The sequence below is a fragment of the Aquarana catesbeiana genome, linkage group LG01 (assembly GCF_042186555.1).
Source record: "Aquarana catesbeiana isolate 2022-GZ linkage group LG01, ASM4218655v1, whole genome shotgun sequence".
Classification (NCBI taxonomy): Eukaryota; Metazoa; Chordata; class Amphibia; order Anura; family Ranidae; genus Aquarana; species Aquarana catesbeiana.
The window spans coordinates 174518579-174540913 of record NC_133324.1 but is presented as its reverse complement, the minus strand read 5'-3'; the positions used below and the strand labels follow the sequence as shown (position 1 = coordinate 174540913).

The 22335-nt window shown below is 39.7% G+C and overlaps 1 protein-coding gene across 1 annotated transcript in view; it reads left to right on the top strand.

Moving 5' to 3' along the window:
• SLCO4C1 (solute carrier organic anion transporter family member 4C1) overlaps positions 1 to 16703 on the top strand; it is a 121937-nt gene extending 105234 nt beyond the window's left edge. The window contains exons 11-13 of the mRNA XM_073624568.1: positions 5547 to 5611; positions 7067 to 7204; positions 12790 to 16703. Of these exons, the coding sequence (XP_073480669.1) occupies positions 5547 to 5611; positions 7067 to 7204; positions 12790 to 12914 (328 nt within the window). The 3' untranslated portion in view covers positions 12915 to 16703. The remainder of the gene's footprint in view (positions 1 to 5546; positions 5612 to 7066; positions 7205 to 12789) is intronic.
• Positions 16704 to 22335: the final 5632 nt, after the last annotated feature.

Below are 22335 nucleotides of genomic sequence, written 5' to 3'. Positions count from 1 at the left end.
AATGTGATGAAGTAGATAAAAATGGCATTTCCTTTCCTTTTCAATCTCCAGCTCTCTAATTTTCTGTAAAATGCAATACAATATGCAGTGGCAGCCCATTCATGGTCTAATCCATGCGCCCGGCCCCTAATCTACATGCAGGGCACCGGATGCATGGATTTCAATGTTTTGTTTTTTTTTGAAGCACATGATTAGAGCCTGAGGCTCTAATTGGTTTCAAAAAAGGGTGGCTTACTGATTTTCCCAGAAGTTTGGAATAAGATACAAGTCAGATTTTTGGCATCTAAAGGGATGCAGGCCTTGCCAATTTCTTCATTGGAGCCCTGCATGTGCAGCAGCTGATTGATAATTATAGAAACCATTCTGAAACAACTGTACACATGCACACAGACAAACAAACAACTATATGTTCAGAATAACAAAAGATAGGAATCTGAAACAAAGTTTGTTAAAATCCTTGCAATGTGTAAAGATAAACCAGAGGGGAATGTTTTTTCTTAACAAAAGTGGAGTTACTCTTTAAGGCTAGGAGTATGCAGAAACCCATGCCAACTAATCACATATTGGTTTGTCTAAATAAAGTAAACTGTTATATCCTGAAATATGTTGTTAAGGGTGTCAATTTTATATAATTTTAGCAAGGGTTTGTCTTTTTGGCAAAAGCTAAACTGCGGGCAAGCCACTAAATACATTAGAGAAATGCATATATGTGATGTGTACCATCTGCCAAAGGATTCATAAACCTGTGTCACAAGTTTTGCTCAGCAGCACAGCCTAGTTCTGCATTTCCTTAGACTTCTCTGCTTATTAGACTGCAGCTGAATAATAAAGCCTGGTCTAGAATCTGGCGTGGTCTGTGACTGGACAGGAAAGGAGCAATAGCACATTTATGACATCACATTGGTTTTACCTTCCCTTTACAGAGTGTTAGATGGAAAAAACATTTTGCAGTGCAATAGATCTTGTTTGCATTAACTGCTGCCCCTCCTTCTGCCAGTCCAGGTGCTCCTGTGCAGTGAATTACTGATATCAAGGAGACTTTTTTGTCAGACTTTTGGAGACTTTACAGTTAATAATTAATTGTGCATGTATGTTTATATATATATATATATATATATATAGAGAGAGAGAGGGCTTTTTTCCAGTGGGAACGCGGGGGAACTCAGTTCCGGCACCTCCAGAACTGAGTATATGTAATGGCAAGGGGTACTGGAGGATATATTGATGCTGGTTCTGGGGAATCTGTTATTGCTGGAGGGAATCTATTTGCTGAGGATGGGGGTTTATTTATGCTGGGTTGATCTTCTGTTGTCCATGGGGGATCTATTGTTGCTGGGTGAGTCTTATTTTGCTGGGAGGGATTTACTGTTGAAGAAGGGGTCTTTGTTACTGGCTGCTGGAGGGTCTATTGATGCTGGCTACTGACAAATCTATTGTTGCTGGAGGGGACCTATTTTTGCAGGGGGGGGGGGGTATTGTTGCTGTGGAGGTCTGTTGTTGCCAGTTGGGGGTTGTATTGTTGCTGGGGTGGGTCTTATGTTGCTGGGGGTCAATCATTGTTGGAGGGATCTACTGTTGAGGGAAGGGTCTAATATTTCTGGCTGCTGGGGGGGTCTATGGATGCTGGCTGTTGGGAGTGTATTGTCACTTGAGTGTCCATTGTTGCTATATCCATTTTACTGCCTTTCTTGTTATCATTAACAAATTCTATACAAAATACTTAGCACTAAAAAATGATACTTGGTTCTGTATTCTCTAAAAGGGGTGGCACTGGGAGGTGGGTAGGAGGTGGAACCAAGGAACAGTGCTCGGAGGTGGGTAGGGGGCGGAGGTTCCTGCACCTATTCTTTGAGAAAAAAAGCCCTGTATATATATATATATATATATATATATATATATATATATATATATATATATATATATATATGTATATACAGTGTCTCACAAAAGTGAGTACACCCCTAACATTTTTGTAAATATTTTATTATATCTTTTCATGTGACAACACTAAAGAAATGACACTGCTACAATGTAAAGTAGTTAGTGTACAGCTCTTGTATAACAGTGTAAATTTGCTGTCCCCTCAAAATAACTCAACACACAGCCATTAATGTCTAAACCGCTGGCAACAAAAGTGAGTGCACCCCTAGGTGAAAATGTCCAAATTGGGCCCAAAGTGTCAATATTTTGTGTGGCCACCATTATTTTCCAGCACTGCCTTAACCCCCTTGGGCATGGAGTTCACCGGAGCTTCACAGGTTGCCACTGGAGTCCTCTTCCACTCCTCCATGATAATATCATGGAGCTGGTGGATGTTAGAGACCTTGTGCTACTCCACCTTCCGTTTGAGGATTCTCCACAGTTGCTCAAGCGGGTTTAGGTCTGGAGACATGCTTGGCCAGTCCATTGCCTTTACCATCAGCTTCTTTGACAAGGCAGTGGTCATCTTGGAGGTGTGTTTGGGGTCGTTATCATGTTGGAATACTGCCCTGCGGCCCAGTCTCTGAAGGGAGGGGATCATGCTCTGCTTCAGTATGTCACAGTACATGTTGGCATTAATGGTTCCCTCAATGAACTGTAGCTCCTCAGTGCTGACAGCACTCATGCAGCCCCAGACCATGACACTCCCACCACCATGCTTGACTATAGGCAAGACACACTTGTCTTTGTACTCCTCACCTGGTTGCCACCACACACGCTTGACACCATCTGAACCAAATAAGTTTATCTTGGTCTCATCAGACCACAGGACATAGTTTCAGTAATCCATGTCCTTAGTCTGCTTGTCTTCAGCAAACTGTTTGCGGGCTTTCTTGTGCATCATCTTTAGAAGAGGCTTCTTCTTGGGACAACAGCCATGCAGACCAATTTGATGCAGTGTGCAGCATATAGTCTGAGCACTGAAAGGCTGGTCCCCTACCCCTTCAACCCCTGCAGCAATGCTGGCAGCACTTATACGTCTATTTCCCAAAGACAACCTCTGGATATGATGCTGAGCACGTGCACTCAACTTCTTTGGTCGACCATTGTGAGTCCTGTTCTGAGTGGAACCTGTCCTGTTAAACCGCTGTATGGTCTTGGCCACCATGCTGCAGCTCAGTTTCAGGGTCTTGGTAATCTCCTTATAGCCTAGGCCATCTTTATGTACAGCAAAAAATTTTTTTTTCAGATCCTCAGAGAGTTCTTTGCCATGAGGTGCCACGTTAAACTTCCAGTGACCAGTTTGAGAGCGTGAGAGCGATAACACCAAATTTAACACACCTGCTCCCCATTCACACCTGAGACTTAGTAACACGAATGAGTCACATGACACTGGGGAGGGAAAATGGCTAATTGGGCCCAATTTGGACATTTTCACTTAGTACCTGCTTTTGTTGCCAGCGGTTTAGACATTAATGGCTGTGTGTTGAGATATTTTGAGGGGACAGCAAATTGACACTGTTATACAAGCTGTACACTCACTACTTTACATTGTAGCAAAGTGTAATTTCTTCAGTGTTGTCACATGAAAAGATATAATAAAATATTTACAAAAATGTGAGGGGTGTGCTCACTTTTGTGAGATACTGTGTGTGTATATATATATATATATATATATATATATATATATATATATATATATACATACACAGGGCTTTTTTTCAGCAGGAAATAGGGGGAACTCAGTTCCACCACCTCTGGCTCAGGTCTTCTGCTCCCTGCTCACCACTATCACTTGGTAATACTGAAGTCCAGCTTCTGTGTTTACAAGTGATAGCTTATCTCCCAGTAGCTCCCACAGGTCAGATCCCCTGTGCAGATCCCAACTGAGTGCCGGACAGGGACAAGGGAAATACAGAACAGGTGCCCAGGGTTCAGTGCAGTCATGAGCAGGAGAGGGTGCGTGGTAGGCTGCACCCTCTGTGGTCTCCATTTTTTCCCTGGTGACCAGTTGTTGATGCTCCTACTGCACGATCTCCCTTGCAGATGACTGTAGTATAGTATAGTATGCTGGGAGGTACTACAGCCGGATAGGTGCTTCAGCTTAATATTGCAACAAAGGTAAGAAATATGACAGATGGTGGAGCTTTTAAGGAGGGGGGGAAGATGAGGGCATTGGAGGGAGGGGTTGTATGTAGAGGGAAGGGACTATTTGACGCAATTTGGCAGGTATGTGTGTGTGTGGTGAGCATTGTTGAGTTCCTGCACCTATTCTCTGAGAAAAAAAGCCCTGTATATACATATATTATAGTATAGTATATTTAATTTTTAAGAATCATAGTGCTATTGGTGTTTCTCAGACAGGTCTTGTTTCAACCCATGCCCATCCCCGAATTAACCCATACCCAAAAAAAGCCTCTGTCCCTAATAGAGAGGAGTGAATAATAACTACAGTCACCCAAAGGCTGTTCAGTCTGCATGCAGGTTTTCTGTTCGTCTTGGATACTGCTGTGGCATAATTAAACATTTTTATTAACAATATTAGTATCTATAATACCTTCAATCTACAGCTAAAAGTGTAATTTAGCACATGATGCCAAAAAAGGGGCACAAGCTCTTTCCTTCCTTATTTGTTTTTCAACTGTTTAAAGGTTGCAGGGGACTCTAGAGAAGAGGACAAGAACACTCCAGATACAACCAGTAAAAATATTGTATTTAGGTGATTGATATCACAGGTTCCTATAATAGATTATGGCATTCCCTCAGTACAGGGTCTAGGTACACTTTACTGAACTGCATCATTTTTCAGTTCACTTAAAGAGGAGTATGAGCCCCCCACAAAAACAAATAGTAAATTAAACATGCCTGAGATGATTATTATAAATTATTAAACATGTTATAGACCCTACAACATACCCTATTCCAAAAGGCACGAACTCTGCTCTCAAGAAAAAAATCTCAAATTGCCTTTTGTACAGCCTAGGCCTAAAACCCATGGTCACAGGAACCAAGGGTGAACGTGAAGACACAAGTACTTGCAAGTACTGAAAGATTCCTGCAGTTCAACACCCAAGGTAAGACATCAGGAAGAAAGACTCTAATGCCGCATACACACGATCACACATTCTGACAAAAAAATCCATGTTTTTTTTCCGATGGATGTTGGCTCAAACTTGTCTTGCATACACACGGTCTCACAAAACTTGTCGGAAATTCCGAACGTCTAGAACGTGGTGACATACAACATGTACGACGAGCCGAGAAAAATTAAGTTCAATAGCCAGTGCGGCTCTGCTGCTTGATTCTGAGCATGCGTGGAACTTTGTACGATCAGAATTTATGACAACGGATTTTGTTGTCGGAAAATTTGAGATCCAGATCTCAAATTTTGTTTGTCGGAAATTCCGATGGAAAATGTCCAATGGAGCCTACACACGGTCGGAATTTCCGACAACAAGCTCCCACTGAACATTTCCAGTCGGAAAATCCGACCGTGTGTACAGGGCGTAAGAGATTTTCATTAGAATGACTGTAAAAAGTTTACAATATTTTGTGGTTTATGAAGTGGGACATATTGGACTTCATGCATTAAATGTAAATATAAACTGTCATCTTTCTTTTTTCAGGTGTGTGCCAGACAAGCAAAGATCATTCGCTCTTGGAGTACAATGGTCATTAATTCGGTTATTGGGTAAATGTCACCTTATTTACAATGATATAACTTTGAATTCATTATTCTTATTTTTAAAGAAAACCCCATAATGTATTAGTTGACATTCATTAAACTTTAGTAATCAAAGTGGCTGGCAGGTTCACCCCTCCAGAGCTCAACATAGAGACATTGCTATCCCCTATCTACAACGCTCAATATCCTTAGGTTTTCAGAATGCATAGTAGCAAGAGATATAGCAGGTGCCTCAGTAATGAGTTTGGAAAGGAGATTCAATCTCATAGAAATTTGATTTGATTGATTTCTAAAACTGAATAAAAAAATACTCACTAACTAGTTTTCATCTTCATTGTTGCATACATCTTCATCCTCTGGCAAGTGGATCAAGGTTGATGTGAGACAAACAATGGGACACTTCCCTTAATAGAGAAGTGATAGCTTCCATCAAACCCCCTTCTTGCACCCCAGCTGAACTGCATTGAAGTGAAAGTGAACCACTTTACCCTATCACATTAAGGGGTATTATTTGGCCTGAATCTAAATCTGCCAAAATACAGCTTATTGCATTTTAGGGTTCAGGAACTGACCTCTCACAGCCAGTGATGGCTGGTGCTAAACATTTTGGGGGGGCGGCAAACAAACCCCCCCAGGTCCGCACTCACCATTCCAGCAGACACGGCACCACAGCTTCCCCGGATTCTCCTCCCGGCTAACCCGGTGTTCTTTAGAACTGCCTCCTGTCCTGATTGCCTGGGAGGAGAAGCCAGAAACCGATAGTGAATCTTGATTCACTAGTATTACAAGTGGGAGGGTTCTGCGCCCCGAGCACAACATTTTTCAAGCCAATTAGAGCTTTAGGCTCTAATAAGGTGCTTGAAAAAAAAAGACAGACCTAATAGAAGGGCATAAGTCCGGAGCCCCACATGCAAACTGGGGGAGGGGGCGCCCCACATGCAAACTAGGGGGGGGGGGGTGCCCCTGCGTCCCTTATGGACCGGCCGCCACTGCTCACAGCACTGAATCACATGACAAAAAGCTACAGCTCTGCTCATAAGCCTTGTAAGAGGCTTATAAAGTCTGACTGAATTAGATCTGACATAAACACAAGGGGGTCTGTTTATTAATGTGTTCAATTTCAATTCAAAAAATGTGTGAATCTTTGGATAAAGTTGTGTGAGAATTTTGTGTGAGAGAAATGCATGAATAGACTTCACAGTGTAGCTAATTAAATCTTTGTCCTTGGATTGAATTGCTGTTGCATGGTAAACTGAATTTGAAATAAAATATTAATTATGTTCTTTTTTTTTTTTACCTAATGTCAGACTCTTCCATTGAGAGTTTTGTTATTCATTTCTAACATTTTATTGATACAATTTGTAGAATTGTTTTTTGATGTTATTTGCATCATGCATACAAATTGTGTATGGGTTTTTCAGTTTGTTTTGTATAATAATTTAGGTTTGTTTCTGTTTTGAGGTTCTATACCTGGACCAATATTATTTGGAGTTGTTATAGACAGTAGCTGCATTCTCTGGAACTTGAATGAATGTGAAGTAAAAGGAGCCTGCTGGATCTATAATAATTCAAATATATCATATAAACTCGTTGGCATCAGTAAGTAATGTATTTTTACATAAGCAATATTTAATTCCAAATGCAGATTTAACAATATTAGCATGTATAAACATTACATTGCATGAACTGTTATGTTCTATTTCAAGTCTGCTGCAGTCCTAGCAGGCTACGATCAGGGCCATACCTGCCACTGAGGATTAAACAGGATCAGCATGGCACAGACTTCTTACCTTTCTTCCAAAAAGACCAGCAAATGTACATTATCTCTTCTCTTTACTGATTTCCTTCTCTTTATTTATTTCAGGTACTTATTTAGCACTGTTAATTTACTCAGAACTTTACATTTACATTGTACAATCACATCAGTCCCTACCCTCAAGCAGCTTACACTCTAAGGTCCCTAACTCACATTCATACATACACATACTAGGGCCAATTTAGACAGGATCCAATTAACCTAGTATTTGGAGTGTGGGAGGAAGCTGGAGTACCTGGAGCAAACCCACAAAGGCACAGGGAGAACATGCACACAGCAGGTAGTGTCATGGTTGTGATTTGAACCAGCAACCCGCTTTACTGCTAGATGAAAGCGCTATTCACTACACCACTGTGCCATCCCACTGTAGCAGTTCCTTAGAGCTATTGGAGCTCTGGTCCTTTGTTGACAGTGGTCTAATGCCAGAGAACCATGCCTCCCAGAAGACACCCCCAAAATGGCTTGCAACACCACCACATTTTATATAGTATTAGCTAATTAGGCCATAAAGAAATAGGCTGATTTTGGGAACACCTTTCACTGTATTTAGTAAAGCTCTCTTTTGAATATATTGTTGATTTCATAATTATGACATAGAAGGAAAATTAAATGCAACAACGTTGATTAAAAAATAATAATATATGCATAATACAATATATTTACAATATATAATATATAAATACAATATATAATACATAATTTAAACACATATAAACTACATGATCTTCCATACTCTGAGTAACAGCGGAAATACCTCTGCCTTGCTTACCAGGCCTCCAGTTGCCCTCTGCTGATACAGGTATTAAGAGAAAAAGAGTTTGTGTAGTATTTCCCTAATATCCTATAACAAGAACAGGGGTCATCATGAGGAACATGTCTCAGTGTTGGGGACTGTGATTTGTATTAGATTGTAGGCAGCATTTCAAGTCTGTCAGAAAAGGATGGGGGGGACGCATCTAAGTGTAGTACTTAGATGCGTAAGTAGTACTTAAGTATTTATTCCATAAGGTTAAAAACACTTACAAGATGTAAGGCAAATCACGCGTGATTCCCCTTACATCTTGTAAATGTTCTTAACCTTATGGAATAAATACTTATGTTTTAATACTACACTTAGGTGCACCTCCTTACCTTTCTGTCTTTTATTACAGAGTTTCCTTGGACACACTCTTGGGATGGCTGCTGCCTATAAATTAAATATATGTTTTAAATATTCAATGCTATAATTCTGGACTTATGGACTTTTTATGAAAATACTGAGGACTTATTTTTTCAAATCATCCACCTGTCTGTGCTCCAGATATTCATTTAATTTCAGCATTTCAGGTCTGCCTCAGGAGGTTGAAAGGTGTGGAACACTCCTGGTTGTGTAGTGGAAGTGTGTTAGATGGGGACAAGGCAGCAGAGCTTTATGGAGGGAGGTCAAGGAAAAGTCTGCTTTTGGAAGCCCCTTTAAAATATGATTACCCTTTTGTATAGTTAGTCTTTAAATTAACTCCTAGCACCCCAAGCCCCCAGGGTTTTATACTCACCTGTCCTCATACCTGCAAGATCCATGCTATACAGTCAACAGGAAGCCACACAGTCACACTGCAAACTCTCTGGCCAGTCTCCAACTCCATCTTTGCTTGCATGGAGAAAATTCCATCCATTCTTATGGACAGCTGTCAGTTATGAATTCCAACAATAAACAGCCACCCCCAAAGAATTAATGGGATTTTTTCCACACATACACAGAAGAAGCAAAAGATTGGCCATGTAGCTTGAAGCAGCAAGGACAGATCAGTAAAGAACTTTGGAGGAGGTGATTAAAACATAAGAATACAAAAGTATAGATTTATTTTACGTTCAGTGTAGATCATATAAAAACACAATGATCTTCTTTATTTAGATAAGAATAGCAGTGACTAGAAATCCCCCTTAAGTACTTAATGTTATTTTGACAGCATGCTCCTTTTCCATTTTTTATACATTTACAATTGAGACATACAATTTAACAGAGAGATGGTTCTACAAAAAGTACATTTAGAAATCCACACATCAAAGCCTTAATGCGCTCAATGTGATATGTGGTTCAGTGCAGCATGTTGAATACTTAGTACAAATAGTACAAACATATGACATATGAGACATTTCAAACATTTATCAACAACATGGGCAATGAACAAAAAAGATCTTCTATCAATTTTGACTAAATGTTCTATGGAAATTAAATTTTTAATGCATTATTTTCATGACTTTATAACACCCACTAGTAGTATTGTGAACATGTTTTCTTAAAGTGGTTCTCAAGGCTCAAGTCTTTTTTTTTTTTTTTTACCCTAATGCATACCGTGCATTTTATGCATTAAAGTGTTTTGTCACGTTTTTGGGGTTGTGTTCAATATGTGCAGAGAGAGATCACACAAATACTTAAAAATATAATTTTTTTTTAAAGTAATGACAGATACAGATAAAGATAAAGATAAAGAAGATATAATAAGAATACTTAACTAAATATGTTGTTTCCGCCATGGAGTTCCCTTGCTTTTCATACAGCATGGCCAGGTAATCAGACAGACGCATGCCTAATGGCAGCTCTGAGTGAGCTAACTTATTCCAGTTTGGGCAGTGGTAGATACAGGCTAGTATGTTAGTAAATGACCAATCAAAGTTATTTGGACAGTGATATCACCTTTTAAGGGTGATAGTGGGCTCTGTCATCCTGCATTCCTCAAGCTTTACATCAGTAAGGTAAAGCAATACATAAGATCTTATATGACTCCTAGACCAAGATTTGGAGGCTTTAATGCATTAGTGAGCCACATTATTAATAAGGAAATATGTAATATGCAATTTCCCCATCATAAGGTAAAAAAAGACCTTCTGTTCTTCGGATCCCCCACCTCCTCCTTATTCTTATCTCCATCCAGAGTGGTGCCTGAGAGCTGTGGCTCTTTTTGCTCTTTCTCTCCTCACAGGACATTGGCTGCTGATGCTTTCAATCAAATCCTGTGATGAGGGAGGAGGGGCCAGGGCCAAGCCACACTGTCTGTGTCTATGGATGCAGGCAGTGCAGCTCATGATCCAGCCCACATGAGTACTCCCATAGGAACTGGCTTCCTATGGTGGGCACTCACCAAAGAAGAGAAGACAGGAGTGTCGGCAGGGGACCCCAGAAGATGAGGATTGGGGCTGTTCTGTGCAAAACCATTACACAGAGCAGGTAAGTATGACAAATTTATCATTAAAAGAAAAGCTTTAGAATTGCTTTAACTGCCAGGTCATTATTAGCCGGGAGCCACAAAACAATTATTTGCTTTCTACATAGACTTGACAAAACAGCTGTTTTGTTATAAATCACATCATAACTTCCATTTGCTTCTCTTTAACCGTAACTGATATAACCTGTTTCACTGCAACAAGTAGAAACAGGTATACGTGGGCTATTATGATGTTGTAAACCTCAACAGCATTCCACTTCAGATATATCTTACACTACAGCTAATGAGCTAATCAGGATTATCACCCCCTGCTCTTCCTGTCTGCAGTTTGCCTTCACCTTTTCAAAGGTTGTATATATGTATGTGTTTGCGTATATGTGCGCATATTTATGTCTGAATGTTTGCTTTCCAGAGAAATCTTCTGACACTGAGCTCAGGTAGTGAAGACATGAAAATAGAACTGTGCTAGAACAGTCTATTTAAATGATATTGCCCCAAGGGTCTTACATAACCCAGGTACCCGGGTCTAGAAACCCCTATGCCAGCTGAAATAATAATTCAGATAAAATACTGATTCAAGACAAATAAGGCTTTTACCAGTTAAATATTTATATCACGTAAGAGAAAAAAAAATCCACACCTTATATTTAGGTTTGTTATTTGAATATTTTTTAAATAAAATAATCATAATGTAAAATGACTAATGTATCTTAGTGAATTTAAATGTATGTGCTGATCATTGCAATTTGCATGAAAAAGTCAGAATTAGTTCAAAACTTCAAATTTCTATTTCCTGCAAAATTTTATCTTTATTGTAATACAACCTTTTTTTAACCTAAAATCATATTACTATTTAGAAAACCCCTGATAAAATGTATCATATTTGCAGCTTAACTGCACATGAGTGAGTGCTCAGTAAATTGTTGATAAACGTGTTATACCCAGCATACCTGACACCTAAACATGCTCTATATTAAAATGTGTTTCATTATTAATCATGAAATTAAAAATAATACTTCAGTCCCTAAATTGGTGATTAGTGGGGAATTGGCCCTTACACTGCTGCTCAGTAAGGGGGGGGGGGTCTTCAAATTGATGGCCAGTCGGGGAATGATCCTCATGCATTGGTGTCCAGTGGATGAAAGGCCCATTACAGTTACGACTAGAGAACATAATTCCCTGTTACATTGTTCATTTAGATTAGAGGGGCCTTTATATTGGTAGCCAGTGTAAGTGTTCCTTACACTGGTGGTTAGTGTTACTCTGTTACATTAGTGGTCAGCAGGAAGAATGCTCTTTTACATTGATGGTCAATGGGAAGCTTACCTTGTACATAGTTTCATAGTACATTGGTGGTCATGGGGAAGAATTTCCCCATTGCAGACAGCTAAAAAGTTTTTCAGTGGTTACTTACCTGAGAGGTGAGTGGAGTCAGTGTAGTGCCCCCTTACATTGGCGATCAGTGTGAAGAAATCCCCATTTACAGATATCAAAAGATCATTGGTGTCAGTGGTTGCTTATCTGAGGGATAAGAGTAGAGGCTTCAGTGAAACCACACCACTGGCTCTGTTGGAATTAAGTTGGTTTGAGGCCAATTTTACAAAGCTTACTACGGTGCCCAGATTATGCACAATAGAATATTTAATTATTCTGAACAAGTGCTAAAATTACTTTACAACAAGCCCCTATTCATCTTGGTTTCTAACATCATTGTGAAGAAATGTGTTTTTATATGAGAAAAGATCTTGGTAGACTACTAGCCCTCTAATGTGTACATACAACAAGTGTTCTTAATCTGTTAGAAACCAACAAAAACGCAACTCTAGAGTCTTTTCTGTGTTCTTTGGGGATTTTTGAGAATGAGCTTCACATTAAAATCAGCGAAAGAAGTCAAGGATGGCTTATTTTAAAGCACTTTTACTGCCCGTTCAAATTATGTACATAGTTTATTGTCTATAGTCTGGGCACAGGTGCACTTTAAGGAACACCTTTTCAACCCCTTTGGGCAACCCTGATTCAAGAAAGCTGATATAACAGCATAATCACAAATACACTCATGTACGGACATATTACTTATGTTTTTAACACAATATAATCATAATATTGATTAGAACCCCATCTCCATATTGCCATAATATTAAAATAATGTTTTTCCTTCCTTGCAGGTGCAGCAAGCAAAGTCATCACAATTATATTCCTTTTCCTTGCTCATTTTATATATAAACCCCCATCAAGCACACAAGACCTGTCACAAAACAACGGCAAAGTCATCTCTTCAGACTCTTTATGAGGGAATGCCACACAATCTCCTATAGAAAGATGTGAACATTCCATACTGGTGTAGATCATTCAGTATGATTATAACATAAAAAACAAAGATGTGACGTAGCTCTTCCACAAACAAAAGCTTAGCCAAGTAAATTTTAAGATTAACACATGCAGGGGAAAATAGCTTTCCCCGTGAAATATTGCTGTATCTGAATTAAAAGGGGTAATGTGTAAAATTTCTTTTATATCTTCTTTAGAAGATTTTTTTTGAAAGGTTATATTAACCTTTGCCTATTGACTTTCATGGACAGATTACTGATATAGATTAGGACTGTAAACCTAAATTATGGAAATCTTTTCATGCATGGAATGAAAACAACTCCCAAGACTGATTAATGGGCAATGTCTGTGTATTGAATCAAGGAAATAGTAGATGTGAATTGATGATCATAACCTGTCCATATATGTCTGCATTAATGCACATCTGTTTGGTCCTGTATGTTTGAACATTAAACCAATCACATCATGAAATATGCAACTTGTTTTTTTTAGTTGTTACTACCCATTGTAGTAGTTCAGGTAGCACTGAAAACCTGTCCCTTCCCCTTCTACTGGAACTAAGCCATGAGCTCTAGCACTGCTTCCTACCTTCCTGTAATACTAGTTGTCCTGCCATTTTTGATACTAAGGAAAAAACACTAATGCCCCGTACACACGGTCGGATTTTCCGACGGAAAATGTGTGATAGGACCTTGTTGTCGGAAATTCCGACTGTGTGTAGGCTCCATCACACATTTTCCATCGGATTTTCCGACACACAAAGTTTGAGAGCAGGCTATAAAATTTTCAGACAACAAAATCCGTTGTCGGAATTTCCGATCGTGTGTACACAAATCCGATGCACAAAGTGCCACGCATGTTCAGAATAAATAAAGAGATGAAAGCTATTGGCTACTGCCCCGTTTATAGTCCCGATGTATGTGTTTTACGTCACCACGTTCAGAATGATCGGATTTTCCGACAACTTTGTATGACCGTGTGTATGCAGGACAAGTTTGAGCCAACATCCGTCGGAAAAAATCCTAGGATTTTGTTGTCGGAATGTCCGATCAATATCCGACCGTGTGTACGGGGCATTAGAAGAAGGTTCTGTTTCCATGCGCTGCCTACAAAATAATTGAACATGGTGAAACCAAGGACAGACAATAGTCACACTGTCTCATCGTAGGAACAGTCTGCCTTAGGCATTATGTTGTTTTCTTGGCAAGTATATATTTTATTTCATCCACAACTTGGCCCCCAGCTACATCACTAACCTAGTATAAAAATACCAATAAAATCATTCTCTCCTGCTCTCTAGTTCTCTTGTCATCTCCTCCCATGCTCACCTCCAGGACTTCTCCCGAGCCTCTCCCATCCTTTGAAATTCCCTACCCCAATCTGTCCAACAATCTCTTACTCTATCCACTGTTAGATGATCCCTGAAATCTTTCCTGTTCAGAGAAACCTATCCTGCGTCCACCTTATAACTATACTTTTATTTTGTCCATCAGCTCATCTTCTACAGTTATTACCTTTTGTATCACTTGACCCTCCCTTTTAGATTGTAAGCTCTAACAAGCAGGGCCTTCTGCTTCCTCCTGTATTGAATTGTATTGTACCGGTACTGTTTGCCCAAACATTGTAAAGTGCTGCATAAACTGTTGGCCCTATATAAATCCTGAAGAATAATAATAATATTTCATACATGATAGATAGGCCATTCAGTATTGGACAGTACTGTGTTTTGCTACATATATTACCATCTATCTATGCGTTATTACAGATGAATAGTAAATCAGAAGACATTTACTTCCTTGGCGCACCATAAACCATGAAAACCATTGCATGATTGTGCCAAAATCATTCCAAGGTATATAACACTGGAAAGCCAGTATTGCTCAATCCTAATTTTTTTATACCTTTCATGATTACTATTTAAAGCTAAGAAGCAATACATTTTAACTTTGACCTATAGCTCTCTCTCAAAAAAAGTTGTCAAAATGTGTGAACCACATATTTGGTAATGAAAGAGGCAATTTTCACATTTCTGCATTTACATTTAGAGCCAATGAATATGCAAATTTAATGCAGATAGTAATGGGTTTGTGCTTTATTATTCATTGATTTATAGCTAAAGGGGTTTAATCCACTGCTATAATCATCCCATGAATAAGCAGGTTAAAAGACACCAGTGAGTGCAAAACTAGTTCCATAGCCATTTTTTTTAAGGGTCTGTGTCAATAGGGTTTTGTTTGCCTCAGACGGGTTTTATATTCACATAAGTCCAGTGGTGGCTGGTGGGTTTTTCCCTCTCGCTCCCGTCGGTCAGGTCACCTGCCTCATTTACCCCATGTAGGTTCTGGGCGGGCAGTGCTGCAACGGGCGTGCGTCTCCTCTTCTGCATCATGGCAGCTTCCGCAATGCATCTCATCCCTCCTCCTCCTAGGCGTCCAATAGGATCACCTGTCCTTTCTCACAACCCGCTTCCTGATTGACCGGCAGGAGGATCAGTGTGAGAATAGCGAATATTCATTCGCTATTCTCACACAGCTGGGTGGGCTCGAAACGCAGTGCTCAGCGCCCCGAGCCCACCCTATTTTGAAGCCTATTATAGTCTCTAGCTATAATCACATGCTTAAAAAAAAACCTAAATTGGAATCCATGCACCCGGTGCCCCGAATGTAGATTAGGGGGCCGGATGCATGGATAGGGGGGTGGCGCACGTGCACCCCTAATGGACGGGTCGCCATTGCATAAGTCTATGGAAATGTATAACCCACTTGAAGCAGGTCAACTGCAAGTAAGAAGGAGGCAGCAGGTCAAATGCACCTGTCAATGAATGCTGAATGATCTCAGATGTTTCTCAAATGATTGCCATTCACACAAGCCCAAAGCCTGTTGGCATGGGCCCTAAGACTGGCTTTACACTTATGCGTTTGCGTTTTCCTGTGCAGACAAATCAAAAAAGAGCTGATTTTTTTTTTTTTTTTTTGCCCAATGTCCATCAACATACTGCACAGATAAGAACTAGTGCAATTAAAAACAATGACAAACCTGTGCACATGCGTTAAAATGCCATTTTAAAGTCCATAGCATGTGAATAGGTCCTAAATACTGTAGATTTAACTCTTGCATATAAAGTCACATAGGGTTTGATCCCTCTACTGGTTGGAAGTGGATTAACCATATACAGTGCAATTTTTGCTTCTATTATTATGTGAGGAATTCACTTTGGCTGGTGACACTGAAAATTCAGCTCAAAAATCTGCAACAACTTCTATAGCCATGTTGAAGATGGAAATTGTATGTAGATTTAGAGTGCTATAAAGAAACCTATAAACCAGGAGCATAACCCTCTAGTACAAATCCCATGGCTTTAAAGAGGCATCAGTTTAATTTAGAAACAGATGTTTTATATTCCAAGTGTGTGAAGATTTAAAAAACTGCATTTCCGTTATATTTTTCTACTAGTGCCAAACTTGATATTGCCTTAAGAAACAAAAAAGGGGAATGGGTAATGTCTTCCTTTCTTTTTTACTTTTTTTTACAATGTAAGACACAGTAAAAGTTTGTCCACCACATCTGTGATTTGGATTAAATAAATCTGTCTCCAAATCACAGTTTTATTCCAACTTATAGAACTTTTACACCTTTTGATCTAAATAAATAAAAATAGTTTTTATTGTGTATGCCACTATGAATGCTGGAACATGTAAAACTGGCTAATTTATACCATTCTAATGTTTAATAAAGATTATATGAATAAAAAGTTGCGTGAATCTATTTTATTTTTTTCATAAGAAGAACAGTTTTAAAAAGATGTTATATTTTATATATGTGGTTTATACAGTATCTCGCAAAAGTGAGTACACCTAACATTTTTTCATAAATATTTTATCTTTTCATGTGACAACACTGAAGAAATTACACTTTGCTACAATGTAAAGTAGTGAGTGTACAGCTTGTATAACAGTGCAAATTTACTGTCCCCTCAAAATAACTCAACACACAGCCATTAATGTTTAAACCACTGGCAACAAAAGTGAGTACACCCCTAAGTAAAAATGTCCAAATTGGGCCCAAAGTGTCAATATTTTGTGTGGCCACCATTATTTTAAAGCATTGCCTTAACCGTCTTGGGCATGGAGTTCACCAGAGCTTCACAGGTTGCCACTGGAGTTATCTCTTCCTCCTCTATGATGACATCACGGAACTGGTGGATGTTAGAGACCTTGCACTCCTCCATCACAGATGCTCAATAGGGTTTAGGTCTGGAGACATACTTACCCTCAGCTTTTTTAGCAAGGCAGTGGTCATCTTGGAGGTGTGTTTGGGGTCGTTATCATGTTGGAATACTGCCTTGCGGCTCCAAAGAGAGGGGATCATGCTCTGCTTCAGTATGTCACAGTACTTGTTGACATTCATGGTTCCCTCAATGAACTGTAGCTCCCCAGTGCCAGCAGCACTCATGCAGCCCCAGACCATGACACTCCCATCACTATGCTTGACTCTAGGTAAGACACACTTGTCTTTGTACTCCTCACCTGGTTTCCACCACACAAGCTTGATATCATCTGAACCAAATAAGTTTATCTTGGTCTTGGAACAACATTTCCCATGATGCTGTCCGGGATTTGATCCTGGAACTGACCTGGGGTTCTTTGGATGGGTTCCTATTGCCTGATCCACCAGGGAACTTCCTTTAAGTTAGAATCCTTGTTATGTTTTGCACCTTGAGTTTGGATGCTGGCTCCACCCTGTGACCAGCTGTAGGCAGTCACCTGATCTAGTCACCCTATAAATCATCACTTCCCCTTCCTGTCTTTGCCCTAGTATAGGTCCTGTTTCCTGGTGTTTAACATATTATATTTCTGCTGCTGACTTCTGCTTGTTCTTGACTACGCTTCTTGGACTACTCCTTTGGACTTTGCTGATCACTGTTGCCGATTCTGCCTGTTCCCGACCTTGCCTCTTGGACTACTCCTTTGGACTTCGCTGATCACTGTTGCCGACTCTGCCTGTTCCCGACCTTGCCTCTTGGACTACTCCTTTGGATTACTCTGATCGGGGTTCGGTGACTTCCCTTTCTACCAAATGTGAGTTTTTGTTTGGTGTTCCTTGATTTAGTCTGTTTGCACTTCCCATCGTGGTCCTATATTTCTGGCTGCAGGATCTCAACCGCCCTTCCACCTGATATTTGGATAACAAGACTACCGGTCAGGAAACTGGAGGGACGGTTGGAGTCTCCTGGCAGACCTGACATTATACTAGATTCAGATGGACCTCAGCGAGTTGGTGCAGGCAGTCTCTCTTCAGGGACAATTGTTGGGAGAGCAGGCCAATCGTGTGTAGTCATTAGAGGAGAAATTAGATGCTATCACGGCTATGTTATCCTCTTTGTCTACGGCACATGATTCTACTCCTGCTACATGTAGTAACCAAGAGACCAGGGCTAGGGAACCTGTTGTGTCTAACCCCTAGGGTTCTCCCGCTCCTAAGATACCTCTCCCTGAGAAGTATGATGGTAACCCAGGGGATTTCTCAACCACTGCCAGTTGCATTTTAGAAACCAACCTTTGCTGTTTGCCTCTGCTCAAACCAAGGTGACATTTATTATTTCCCTACTAAAGGGCAAAGCTTTGTCCTGGGTGTCACCTCTTCTTGATAAACATATAAGGATAGAGTGAGTGCTGAGCCCAACACAGTATTAACCCCCAGCCCTGTTGCTCCCAGTGGGGAACTAGATAGTAAAATATAAAAGATGGTAAAATATAAAAATATAAAACACATTGGCCGTAATAATGTCCATATAGGCTCTAATAATGTCCATATAGTTCATGGGAAGATAGCAACTTAAGAAGAAAAAGTCCCGTTGAAGAAAAAGAAGCAATCTTCTGGGCACTCTGGGGATAAAACAAAGGCGCCACTCTAAGTGCAATAAAACTCATAATATTTAATAAAAGCTGTAAAAGCGATACTCACAAAGGTACAATGTGAACAGGCATGTTGGCAAAAAATTGCCGGATATCCAGGGTGTGTGTCTGATCCGGGTTCTGGATGGCGGTGGTCTCTGGTGAACAGGCTGCGCTGATAGATGCCGACACTTCCTGTCATTGGAATGCACGCTGACAACCAGGGGGGTGAGGTCACTTCCGGGATCGGGAACGAATAGGCAACGCGTTTGCGGAGCTACGCTCCTTCCTCAGGCCTAATGTGGGCTGTGATAGGACAAATACCAAAAAAGTGAATTGCATAATACGTAGAAATTACAATCTAAATACAAACAAATGAGATCAAAGGAATATATGTGTGTATATGGGGGTGAAACCAATGGGAAACCGATTGGGGGGCATGTTAAAAACACTACTGGTGCTGTGTAGACCCATAACCTGGACAAACTACAAGAGGTTGCACATGATACTGATGATGGAAGAAAACAATCAAAAGATAAAAAATATATATATATATATATATATATATATATATATATATATATAAAAAAATGATAGTATATGATTAGAAAAAATAATAATGAATGAAAATAAAAATTAAATAAAAGTAAAAATGAAAATAAAAATAAATGTATAAAAATTGAAAATAAAAATAAAATAATAATAAAAAAATAAATAAAAATGAAAATAAAAATGCAAAAATAAAAACAAAAATAAAAATAAAAATAAAACTGAAGTAGAATTAATTAAACAGATAGAAACGAAATTGGGGATCCGCAGCACCTTATATAACAAATATTAGGGGTAACTGGTGGGCCTGTTGCTGTTGCACTACTCGGGTGGAAATGTAATAATGAAAAGAGGAGGGCAACGGGGAGAAAAAGGTGGAAGGGAGTTGGATCGATGTTTATTCTGATGTATGTACTACAGACGTGTACCTGCAAATGGCATTATAAGTTAGTGCCACCAAAAAGGAAAAGTAAAACAAAAAAGAAATAGAAAAAGAAGAAGAAAAGGAAAAGAAAAAGAAGAAAAAAAATGAAAGACCCTTGGGGTCTTGTAAATGGATATATAATATGTAGACTGTATGGATGTAAACTTGGGAAAATACCCTGAATGAAGAAAAAAAAGGGGGGGGGGGGGAGTTTGGTGTATTGAGGGGTTGGTGGACCTTGGGTAATGGTGGAACAGTGTTGACATGAGGTGGTGAAGAGGAGAGTAGTCAGATTAGGCTACTTACCTCTATTTCCTCGTTCAAACCTCCAGGGGCAAGGGAGTCCAAAGTATAAATCCAATAGGTTTCCCTCTGACAGAGACGTTTGAAACGCTCTGCCAGTGGGAACGCACCTGAAATGGACTCGATAATCCAGACTCTGAGACCAGATGAGGAGTGATCATGTTTTTTGAGGAAGTGAAGGGGAACACTGTGCGTGTCGTCTCCTGCCTCTACGAGAAGGCGGTGCTCCCCAAACCTTTTCTCAAAGTACGTATGGTTCTACCCACGTAGTGGAGCCCACAAGGACAGATCAAACAATAGACTACAAACTCTGTAGAACAATTAAAAAAGTTGCTAATCTGATATGTATTGCCTTTGTTTGTGAACTCTTTTTTGACCATGAGTGACATGGTTACATGTCAAACATAGTTTTTTACGGCACTGGTACAACCCAACCAAGGGAATGAATCATGCAATGGGAATAGGAAATGCAATTTTTGAACACTGTTGGGATTTATAATTTGCTGGGTGCTACCAGGTTTTTAATGTTTCTTGTTTTCCGATACATGAATTTTGGTTTAGGTGTAATGATGGATTTTAACTGTGGATCCTGGAGTAAAATTGACCAATGTCTATTCAGAATATGTTCCATAGCTTTGTGTTGGATATGGAACTGGGTCACAAATCTGACAGATTGTACCATGGACTGATCAGTATGTCTAGTTGACGTAGGGTGCTCTGACAGATAAAGATCAAATGCTTCATCAATAAGTTTGGGTGGAAATGCTTTATCAATGAATTTCTGTTTCAAAAGAGACTCTTCTGCAATATAATTATTATAATATATAATTATAATATATAATTCTCTGGTGCAATTCCTGCGCGGCCGGCAAAATTGGCTTTTTGGGATATTGGTAATCCACCTCGGATGGTAGCAGCTCTGATGGTGTAAAAATGAGTTGCCGGCTGTAGGTTTAGTGTAAATTTTTATCCAAAATGTTGCCGTCTTGATAGAATAAAGTTAAATCTAAAAATGCGCGTTGTGAAGGATCAAGTTCCTAGGTGAATGTGAGACCATAACCATTGTTGTTGCAATGTTTCAAGAAATCTAGAAAAAGGGGCTCTGGGCCATCCCAAATGACGATGATATGTTCAATATACCTCCCATAGAAAACTATATGGAAGGTAAAGGGATTATTAAGCCAGATGTGATTGGCCTCCCAGAGCCCCATGGTCAAATTGGCGTAGCTGGGGGAAAAGTTAGCCCCCATAAGAGTACCCTTAACTTGGAGATAAAATTCTCCATCAAACTCAAAATAATTATGGGTCAGGCAGAATTCTGTGGCCTCCAAAATAAACTCTGCCTAGCCCGAATTGAATAAAGGCTCAGAAAAAAGGAAATTTGCAGTAACTCTAAGGCCTATATCATGTGGAATCGAGGTATAGAGTGAATTTACATCAAGGGAAGCCTACATGTATGTGGGCTCCCATGTGTAATGAGCTAATTGTTCAAAAAGATGTGTACCATCATGGATGTAGGAGGGAAGACTGGTTGAAAGAGGTTGCAAAAACTGATCTATATATTGGGAAATGGGACTGGTGATGCTGTCTATGGCTGCAACTATTGGTCGACCTGGAGGGTTTTGGATGCTTTTGTGAATTTTGGGGATATGGTAGAAGTGTGGCGTGGAGAAGTATGGTTTATTGAAAAAAGCATACTCATGTTTTGAAATGATGTCTTTGTTTTTGGCCTTGTCTGTGAGCGTTTTAACTTCTGTAATGAAACTAGACAGAGGATCGCAGCATAGTTTTTGGTATGTGTTATCACCAGACAAAAGGCGGCGGACTTCAGCCAAATAGTCACTGCAGTTTTGAATTACAATGCCTCTGCCTTTGTCCACAGTTTTAATGACTATATCTCGGTTTTCACTGTGTGGTGTTTTAAAGCTGATTTTTCTTGGGGGGTGAGTTTGAAATGGTTGGAATGGCTGTCATGTGTGTGTTGACATGATTTTTGCATATCAGAAAAAAACACCTGATAAAAGGTTTGGAGATAGGGTCCCTTGACATGTGTGGGATTGAACACAGATTTCGGCCTGAATTTATTGTGTTGCACAGGAGGGGAAGTAGAGAGATGCTGCGTGAGGAGGAGCATGTCCTCATCTTCATTATTACTCTCTGTGCTGTAAAAAACTGTACGAGAACCCCCTAACGGGGCTTTAAAGCAGCCAGAA